General features: G+C 45.4%; 1 protein-coding gene across 4 annotated transcripts in view; it reads right to left on the bottom strand.

The window, feature by feature from the left end:
• Window positions 1-934: 934 nt before the first annotated feature.
• Window positions 935-10,521, bottom strand: part of LOC109971767 (NACHT, LRR and PYD domains-containing protein 3-like) — a 12,965-nt gene continuing 3,378 nt past the window's right edge. For 3 of the 4 annotated variants that reach the window (XM_020620225.1, XM_020620224.1, XM_020620226.1), the window contains 11 exons: window positions 9,921-9,993; window positions 9,110-9,229; window positions 8,951-9,004; window positions 6,492-8,274; window positions 6,208-6,381; window positions 4,553-4,726; window positions 3,864-4,037; window positions 2,757-2,930; window positions 2,492-2,647; window positions 2,033-2,079; window positions 935-1,852 (listed from right to left, as the gene is read on the bottom strand). In XM_020620225.1, coding sequence (XP_020475881.1) covers window positions 1,308-1,852; window positions 2,033-2,079; window positions 2,492-2,647; window positions 2,757-2,930; window positions 3,864-4,037; window positions 4,553-4,726; window positions 6,208-6,381; window positions 6,492-8,274; window positions 8,951-9,004; window positions 9,110-9,203 — 3,375 coding nt within the window. In that variant the 5' untranslated portion in view covers window positions 9,204-9,229; window positions 9,921-9,993 and the 3' untranslated portion in view covers window positions 935-1,307. Of the gene's footprint in view, window positions 1,853-2,032; window positions 2,080-2,491; window positions 2,648-2,756; window positions 2,931-3,863; window positions 4,038-4,552; window positions 4,727-6,207; window positions 6,382-6,491; window positions 8,275-8,950; window positions 9,005-9,109; window positions 9,230-9,920; window positions 10,470-10,521 lie in introns of those variants that run through there. The other variant, XM_020620227.1, reaches the window with a different exon arrangement.

Here is a 10,521-nt window from a genome sequence, read left to right as displayed (position 1 = left end):
CTCTGGTGCCTTATAACTGATATTGGTCAAATTAGTTTTATATCTGCATGGAGCACGATGTTTGTATTCGTTAGTCTGTGGAGTACTTGGCCTGACTCACCTCTGTGGGGGGGGCACTATGAAGCAGCACTGTTAGCTAAAGAAAGCACTGTGCGTGTCATGTTTATACAAAATAAACTATGTGATTCTTTATTATTTGATAGAATTAGGGGTTTGATTTATTTTGTACATGCAATACAAATGTGCCGTCTGGGCCCCAACCTGGCCATCCTGTCCAAAAACTGTGTTGATGACGAGTGATCATGACCGGAGACCCTCTGTAGGTTAATGTTGTACGCTCACAGCAAACAAAATACACACAATTTATAGATATTGATATAAGTTGCTAAAAACACAGCCTAGTGATCTGTAGGGTAACAAGCGACTGGTGGAGAAGGGTCTGGAGCTCATGATGAGCCCCCGTTGTCTGACTCTCCCCCCTCAGGTGAAGCCAAAGGCCTGTATGGTGCGAGTCCTCGTGAAACACCACCCGGTTCTGTTTACTCGGTCACACCTGATAGTCCACATCTGACGGTCTTTTCAGCACACTACAAGGTCTGACCCACTGTGGAGACAAGCCCTTCTTCCGCCCAGGACTGCCCACCCACACCAGTGTGCCGGGGGCAAAGTTCTCTCTTTTGCTGTGAACATCATGGACCTGCATCTGGCGAGGCCATCCCCCAGCTGGGCCTGTTGCAGAGGACTGTGGGAGTCAACCTGCCTTAAGGCAGCGGCACCTAACAGACCTGGGCCTGGACAGAGGAAACACCCGGGAAAAGGAACGCTGACAGTGGCTGTCACATGATCTTAAACAGCCAGTGGAGTGTTACAACATGACATTTAAAAAATATGCAAGTATATTTTTGATAAGATAATCACTTTATTTGGCCTAGCATGTTACACACACAAGGAATTTGCCTCTGGTACAGATGCGAGGCAGCCATCTGTGGCGCCAACTCACACCAATGGCAGCACTGTCCCCGTAGGGTGCTGCTCTGTAATCAGGGACAACTTGGGGTTCGGTCTCTTGCCCAAGGACACTTCAACTACAGGCACTGAGATTCAAGGTTTCAACCTTGTGGTTGGGAGATGACCGCTCTACCACATGAGCCACAGTCGCCCCAAGATAAAACATCACCACTACGCTTCTGTAAAATTTTACCCTGTGTTACAGAAATGTGGTGAAGAACCTCGTGCCTTATTAGCTGTGGGAAGAACCAGGCACTGTAAACCTCGCAGCAGTACTCCACACTAATTATCATCAGCATTCACACTTCCTCCTCCGGTGAGCACAGAGACAGTGAAAAACCAGATCCACCCCAGAACCCAGGGTAGAGAGGCTCAGTGAATGTGGTGTTGAAGGTGTGGAGGTGGATCCGTTCATCAGGGGAGACGCAGTAGAAGGACAGATGGCCATCAAGACAGTCCACATACACTGCTACTCTGTGAGAGGCAGGGGAAGGATGGAGGGCTGTTGTTTTGTTATTGTGACTCACAGAGTAACCGTCATCAGAGCAGGACAGACTCCAGGACTGATCAGTACATCCGAGCCTGCTGTCTAAACTGCGCCCCTTCCTTCTGATCCCCCTGTACGCCACTGAAATATGAACCTTTCCTTCCCACTCCACCTCCCAGTAGCAGCAACCAGTCAGGGCATCTCTACACAGCACCTGGTGCCAGTGGTCAAACCTATCTGGATGATCGGGATCCGCCTGCTTGCACTTGTTTCTGTTGGATGTCACCCTCCTGTTGTTGTCAGACAGTGTGAGGAGCCCATGTGCTGTGTCTGGGTCCAGTGTGAGTTCACTGACCCCTGATGGAGAAACAAGAAAACAGCAGCGGTTCATCATCATCTGACGGGTTCATTTATGAACCGATCAAATAAAGTTCAGAGACATCCTTTTGTGTCTTCAGAGAACTGAATGCAGACACAAACATTTGATGTAAACAGCTGTAACATGTGCTGCCTTTGTTGTGATGAACACACACTTACACTTCCTCAGACCACGTTTCAGCCTCTGCTCTCCACCATGTTCCAGCCTGAAGGGACAAAGAGAGACCGAGTGAGGACTGAGGAGCAGTGTGTAGGTGGCCCAGATCTGAAAACATCTGGTTTGGTTTGATCACACTTCAGTGGAAACATCAGATCTGTGTCACTTCCTTATGTAGTCTGAACTTAGCTGGTCTGACTGGGACAGAGTACCTCACACTGGTCTTACAAAGCTAATTATTAACTCGAGAAATAAACTCACCTGGACGCTGCAAGATAAATGACACAATAACAATAATGAAAGCATGTGCGCCTGTCCAATGCCGAGGCACTTACACTGTGTCCTCGTCACATTCATTCAGTGAACATAACATTTGTGACTCCATGTTAGAAGATAAATATCACAAATCTTTTTTCCACTGTGAACCAACAGTGACAGAGACACTGCCCCATTGTCCATACCTGACAATGTCCTTCAGTCCAGCCAACAACTGCTTCTCTACCAAGGCTCCTGGATGATTGTAGCTCAGGTCCAGCTCTTTGAGATGGGAGGGGTTGGATCTCAGAGCTGAGACCAGAGCAGCACAGCCTTCCTCTGTGACCAGACAGCCTGACAGCCTGGAGACATAAACATGCATGAGTGTCCTCTCAGTTAAGCTCAAGTTGAATCGGGGTATCAATATCACACTTTAATGATCATCTGTTGAACACACAGTCGTCTCCTGACCTGAGAGTTTCCAGTCTACATCGCGGACTCTTCAGTCCAGCAGACAGCAGCTTCATTCCCGAGTCCTGCAGGTCGTTGTTACTCAGGTCCAGGTCTGTCAGACTGCAGGACAGGGAGCTGAGAACTGAGGCCAGAGCTTCACAGCTTCTCTCTGACAGGTTACAGCCACTGAGTCTTAGAAGAGATGAAGAGCACATATATGACAACATTATTCTCTACATTAAACATGTGTTATAACTACATACTGGTATCCACTACTGGTCTGGAAAAAGAGTGGCTTAAGAAAATACATTTAAATTATAAATGTGACCATTCTGATAACACAACACTGACAAATCTCTACAAAATGACCTCAAATAAATTCACAATACACACAAAAGACAAAACTTCAAAGTGTAAAAGAACTCCCCATCTTTAGGCCAATATTTAGTAACAAGCACCTTTGAGAAATGAGCAGTGCTGCTGGTACAGACTGTGGACCAACAGTCCTCAGCGGTCACTGTGACAAAGGTGGCAGCCATATCTCAGACCTGGTGTGTCCACAGCAATGTGAACAGACCAAACCAGATCTGGGCCACCTGCGTTATGTGCTCCTAGACCTGATTCCCGATTCCTCTCTGACTTCTGACTGTGTGAGCGCCATCAGAACGGTCAGATCAGAATCCGTGTGGTGGTTTTATCGTCTCCTCCTCTGCACATACGGCCTGTCGTCATCATTCGCCGCCTGCCCCTCACAGACCAGTAACAATAAACATGGAGGAGAGCGACGGGGTCAGTGGAGAGACCAGGACGTTTCACATGTGGTGGATGTTTATGGAGAAGCTTCTGATCAGGACAAACTGGGAGGAACATATCGTAACCCAGTGGTTTGGGAGGAAACTGGGCCATTTGACCATCACACACACCACCTGGTTGTTATTCTTGTGCGCACATGGCTCACATTTCAGTTACATCTGTGCACGTGTGGCAGTTTAGGAGCTCAGTGGTGTTCAGTACACGGCACTGACATGGACGGGAAGCAGTGACACAAGGTCAGATCTGAGTGTTAAGGCCTGAGATGTGGATGCAGCCTCAGAGACAGTGTGACATCCTGCTGTCTGTCTGTACCTGAGAGTGTTCAGTTTACAGCGTGGAGCCTTCAGTCCAGCAGACAGACGCTCCACTCCTGAGTCTCCTGGACGATTGTAGCTCAGGTCCAACCTTCTCAGATGGGAGTGGGTGGAGCTCAGAGCCGAGGCCAGAGAAGCACAGCCTTCCTCTGTGACCATACAGCCCGACAGCCTGGAGGCAAACACACACAGCTGGGTAGGAATCTTTAGTAATGGCACAACTGAACTTAAATCAAATCTTGGTGTCACGGTTTGATTTATAGCCTAACAACAACGTTTTTCTTCTGGTGATCATATTTAGGCTTCAAAAATAAAAGTGGTGTCCACTTGTAAAGATTATCTTGCTGACAAAACGCGTAGGCATCAAACTGTTGTTTGTCATAAAGCTTATTTTCTTCAATAATCCAAAAGCCTTTAATTGAGGAAACCAGGGCGATGCTGACTTCCAGGTCGGCCTACTAAAATACATCACACCTATTCAACAGGCTCTCTATTGCCTGTTGAACTGTTACCAGATATGAACTGACACGATGTAGAAGCTAATTAGCAATTATCATGTGATCACTTGGTGTTTTCAGATCAAGGTTATCACTACTGACTGAAGAGCACGTTTCTGGCACGATAGGTTCTGATTTAGCACAAGAATAACTAAATGATCATCTGCTGAACACACAGTCATCTCCTGACCTCAGAGTTTCCAGTCCACATCGCGGACTCTCCAGTCCAGCAGACAGCAGCTTCATTCCCGAGTCCTGCAGGTCGTTGTTACTCAGGTCCAGGTCTCTCAGACTGGACGACTCGGAGCCAAGAATTGGGACCAAAGTTTCACAGCTTCTCTCTGACAGGTTGCAGCCACTGAGTCTTAGAAAAGATGCACAATGACAATGTTAGTCTCTACATTAGGTTTTACTACATACTGTATTGGTAGCCACTACTTGTTTGGGAAAAGTGACAATGACTTAAGAAAAGGTTTTTACATTACTAATGTGACAATTCTGACAACACTGACTTATGTATAAAACACATAACACCCAAGTAAATAAGAACTCCTCGACTACAGCGCCTGTAGCAGCAGCTAGAGATGTCAGGTTCTGTTTTAAAGCAGGACGTTTCAGTCAAATCACAAGGATATTTTGGCTGTTTGGGGATACGGTGGATTCAGGAAGCATTCAGACCCTTTTAGTTTTGCACATTTTATTATGTTGTGGATTCAGTTTTGAATGGACACTGTTATTTCTACCCATCATCATACCCATGATGACCCATGGCCATAAAGTGGTCTGAAAACGAATCAAGCCTCAAAGAGTGAAATCAAAACTGAATATATACAATAAAATGTGCAAAAATAAAGGGTCTGAATCCACTGAACCCCTGACCACAGTTTGCAGTGTCACAGCAAAGTGTCTGAATACATTTGCAAAAAACTTCCAAAACATTTTCACATTGTCATTACTGGTTACTGAGAATGAATGAATGAGCCTACGACACAATAAAATGAATGGCCCTGCTAGCTAGAAGCCAACTCTATTAATCTCATGTTTATCACATCCTGAACAAAGCAAATATAATTATTGGCATGGACGGGACGAGGCCATTTGTTTTCCTCGATACAATTCAGTGCACGATACGTTGCGCACGATTCAATCATGATACAATTAACAATTTGATGACAACGGACGACTAGCTGCAGAATACTTGTACTTTATTCCTCTTTCCCCCCTTTTCTAGCTCTGACTATGTAAAGGACAACCAGATGTACTGACTTAGGTTCTGTTCCTGGTGTATGAAGAGCACGTGATAAATATTGTGATGTTTTTGTATCATGACATATCGAACTTCGATATGTTGTCCCATCCCTAATTGCTGGTCATTCTTTTTCTTCTCCTGACAGACAGTTAACTGTGCTGGTCTGAATATGGTACTAGCGAGCTTTAATCAGTGTTTGAATATGAGGAGTCACAAGCGTCAGCTCCTCCAAAACGAGCCCAAACCTGACAGATCGACTGTGAGCTCCAACGCCACCTGCTGCTAAAACCAGTGTCTCCTCTTTAAATTTGTTTCTACATCTGTTCAGTTAATGAAACCAGTTACAGTTTTTTACTCGTCTTCCATTTTTTCACTTTAGATGCGTATAGGCTTGCAGTTTCCCTCTGCTTCCAGTCTCTGTGCTAAGCTAGACTAAACATGTGCAGGACCTCTCTATGTTCTGATCACAGAGATTAAATGAATCTCTATATGAGAGACAGTTACATGTATTATAAATCCACACCCATGTGTGTGTGTGTTCAACACACCACCCAGCAGCTAAACTGATGTTCCTGGAGATAAAACGGTCTTATTACCTGAGTCTCTGGATTTTGCAGCTTGGACTCTTCAGGCCGACAGAGAGCTTCTCTATTCCAGAGTCCTGCAGTTCATTTCTGCTCAGGTCTAATTCCTCTAGACAGGAAGGCTCCACCTCGAGAACTGATGAAATACACTCGCAGCATTTGTCAGTGAGGTCACCGTCACTTAACCTGAAGTGAAAAACACAACACACTGACAGTATTAGAATCACTGTGTCCTTCTCCACCTAAACAACCCGAGAGCTTCACAGCAGTCGGGTTCCTTGAGACCAAATACTTACAAAGCTGTCTTTGCTGCTTTGAACACTGGCACCAGCCTTTGCAGAGCTTCATCTGATCGGCAGAATTTCTTCAGGTCAAAAACATCCAGATTTTCCTCAGAAACAAGCAGCAGGAAGGCCAGAGCCGAACAATGTGCAGGTAAAATTTTGTTGACATCTCCAGAGCTCAGGTACATTTGGACTTGCTCTACCAGCGACTGGTCACCCAGCTCATTTAAACAGTGGAACAGATTGATACTTGTCTCAGAGTAGGAAGGTTTCCTGATCCGATTGTGAATGTACTTGATTGTCTCCTGGTTGCTCTGCAGACGGTCTCGTTTGTTTTCAAATATTTTCTCAAGAAGTGCCTGATTCTTGCCCTGTGACAGACCAAGCAGGAAGCGCAGAAACAAGTCCCATCGTCCGTGCTTGGTGTCCAAGGCCATGTCCACTGCACGCTTGTGGAGGAGGGCGACAGGATTTTCTCTTCTCTCTGATCGACGTTTCACCCTCGTCTGAGGCAGATTATCACCACTCCTCGGAAGCAGATTTTCACCACTGCTGTTTAATGTCTCTAATACATAGAGAGCGGCAAGGAACTCCTGAACACTTAAATGTATAAAGGAGTATCTGTCCTGTCTGTACAGGCCATGTTCTTTTCTTATGATCTGTGTACAAAGTCCTGAATAAACGGACGCCTCTTTAGGATCCGTGTTACAAGCTTGTAGATCTTTTTCAGAGAAAATGATGTTTCCCTCCTTCAGCTGCTCAAACGCCAGCTTTCCCATTTTCATGATGACGTCTTTGTCTGTTTCACCTTTCTGATAATGCTTCTCATGCTTCCGTTTTGTCTGGATGATCAGAAAGTGTGTGTACATTTCGGTCACCGTCTTGGGCAGCTCGTTGTCCTGAGTGTCAGTGAGGAGATTCTGCAGAACTGCAGCTGAAATACAACAGAACACCGGGATGTGGCACATGATGTACAGACTTCCCAGCTCTCTACGCTGTAGATGACTTATGACCTTCTGGGACATGCCCTCGACCCTGATGTTCTTTTGAAAGTACTGCTCCTTCTGCTGATCATTAAAGCCTCGTACCTCGGTCAGTCTGTGGATGAACCTGGGTGGAATCTTACTGGCTGCGGCCGGTCTAGTTGTGATCCAGACTGAGGCTTTGTGCAGCAGCTCCCCTTTGATCAAGTTGGTTAGCAGGGCGTCTACTGTTGTAGGCTTTGTAGGACTGCGGCACGTCTCATTTTTCTCAAAGTCCAGAGGGAGGTTGCTCTCGTCCAGGCCGTCGAAGATGAACAGAACACTTGAATTTTTGTAGTCTGTTTCCAAATCCTTCATTTCTTCAAAGTAGTCAGATATTAACTCCACAAGACTCAAACGTGGTTTGGTTATCAGATTCAAGTCTCTGAAAGTGAAGGGAAATATGAACTGAACCGTGTGGTTGGCTGCTCCTGCTGCCCAGTCATGAGTGAATTTCTGCACAGCGACAGATTTTCCAATGCCAGCGATTCCCTTCGTCAGGACTTTCTGGGGAGGGGTCTCCTCGTTTGGTAGAGGCTTAAAAATGTCATTGAGGTCAATTTTCTTTTCCTCACTCGTGGACCTTTTACCTTCTAACTCAGCCACTTTGTGTTCGGGGTTAACCTCCTCACTGCCTCCAAGTGTGATGTAAAGCTCCGTATAGCTCTTGCTCAAAGGAGTCGAAGATTCATGCTCCTTTATCCCTTGAAACAAATCCTTTGTTTTATTTTGGAGGTAAGATTTCAGTTCATCTTGGTGCTTTTCGATGGTTTCTGAAAGATGAATAAAAGCGCAGTTACAGACAAAGACCAATTTGTTGGTCTCAGGCCAGCAACAAGGCAATGCACGTCTGCAACATCAAACCAAAGACAGGATCTAATAAAAGGATGGTGATGTAAGAGACCTGCTTTGCAGAGCGTACAGGCTTTTTACGCCATGGGAACGTACTAGGACTGCACCATGAATCCTTTTGTGTGATTTAGATCCCAGTGGGATTCTCAGTCTCATGTAACAACACATTTCATACAGAGGTAACTCAAAGTGCTTTACAGAGAAAACCAGTCAACAGTATTAAAGACTATAAGCATTAAAACCAGAATAAACTCAAAAGCATGTTTTTTATGTTTATATACCATAAAATACTGAATGCTGCCTGTGCACAGATCACCACTACATGAAATGAGTGTTTGTTTTTTATTCTTCTCAACAACTAGCTACAGTCAGCATAACGAGGTTTAGTGGGTGAAGGGGCCCGAGCACGTTGACCACGAGGAGAGTGAGCATCGCTGTAGGCCTATCACCTGTATACAGCTTCAGTAATGCCTTTCCTGTTTTAGGTGTCTGACAAGCTTTGCTGGGGCTGCGTGATCTTCACGACACCTTCATGACAGGTCACTCTAGTCATGTTGTGCTGGCAGCAAAGTGCAGAAAAAGCAGGAGGCACTGTACCTTTGGTTTGGGAAGAAACCACGTCAGTCTGATCTGTGCTGGCAGGAAGTGGACCTGAAACAGAAACACGCAGCAAAACACTGGGTGGCTGGTTCATTTTCAGACAACTACACAATCAAAGACAATATGTTTGATCATGAATTCACAGCAAACATTTACCATGTGTGTAGTTTAAAATGAGGTTTATATCCCTGTTCGCAGTGTTACCGGTTAACTGCGGTGCGCTGACCACACTTCTGTCCTGGGCGCTCATGTTTCCAGCTTCCCTCCGAGTTACAGCTGAAGGACAACAAACAATCAACACCTGAACTGTGTGTAAGGGGGTCAGAGATTACATTTTGTTAGAGCTGATTTAGCAAAGACACAAAAGATCAAACGAGAATTACAGCCTGGAGTTGTACATCTCCATCAACCAGTGGTGTGCACACGTCTGTCCACCCTCAGGACGTTCCTGAGGTTCATGACTATGAGACAAACATGAGGTCACAGTGACCTTTGACCACCAAAATCTAATCAGTTCATCCTTGAGTCTAAGTGGACGCGTGTGCCAAACGTCTGTTGCTGGTATGAAGGCAGAAGAATAAACCCTGATAAGACGGAGTTTCCCCTACTGTTCCTCTGGGGAGGGGCTGCCCTATCAAAGCACCCCCCAGTAGATTAGATAACCTCCTGTCTTTGTGTATTTGCTGCCAAATTCATTGTTTCTTTGCGACAGCCGCTGCCTACGCTTTGTTTAAACTGGTATGTTATGTGCTGCCTGTAAGACATTAGCATTTCCTCAAAACCGTGGGTGTTGTAGTGAACCATCAAGCTGGCGGTTCATCGACCAGGACCTGAAACTACTGAGTCAAATAAATGGCGTCACATCACTTTACAGTTACTTATCAGAACAGTCATTTTCTCTCTTCTTCAGGCCGAGCTGTGGCTGTAAACAAATCAGTGATACTTGGTAAGAAAAACATCATCTTACCACAGCGTGTTGCAACTGGCAGCCCGGTCTGGCCAGTTGTAAACCTGGTCTCCTCACCAGCTCTCCTTCACAACTAAACACATCACACACACAGTAAGACATGGGGCTGAAACTACAGGAGTTATTTATAGCACAAATCCTGCATTTCCATGCTTTCAGTTATCCTGTAAACTGAGCTAATACCAGGAAGAAAAGCAGAAATGAAAGTAAAAACCCAGACGTTGCTTCACTCTTTTAATCCCCACCTCTCGACCCACCTTTGATCAACCGCAAGCAGGAAGTGGTTGTGCTTTGAGGCGCCACCCAGATTACTCATCAAACTAACCTGTCCGCCTTCATTCCTCAGTTAATTAGAAAGTTAAAAAGTAATAAAACTGAAGCTAGTGTTGCAGAAAAGCCGACATTCACAAACTTTTAAATGACAAACTGTGGGGAATGTGGTTCATGGCGAGATGGTCTTATACCCACTTTGTGTTGCAATCTTTTCTTACTGAGGGTAAATGTAAAGTCACCCCAAAGTGAACTACAGCGGTCTGAGACAGGATATCACTATTTAGTGCAGAACAGGTTGGTTTGTTGCTGTTGTTGCGTTAGTTGCTCT

This window comes from Monopterus albus, unplaced genomic scaffold (genome assembly GCF_001952655.1).
Source record: "Monopterus albus unplaced genomic scaffold, M_albus_1.0 scaffold235.1, whole genome shotgun sequence".
Classification (NCBI taxonomy): domain Eukaryota; kingdom Metazoa; phylum Chordata; class Actinopteri; order Synbranchiformes; family Synbranchidae; genus Monopterus; species Monopterus albus.
Note: the sequence above shows the minus strand (reverse complement) of the source record. Positions and strands in the feature narration are given on the sequence as shown.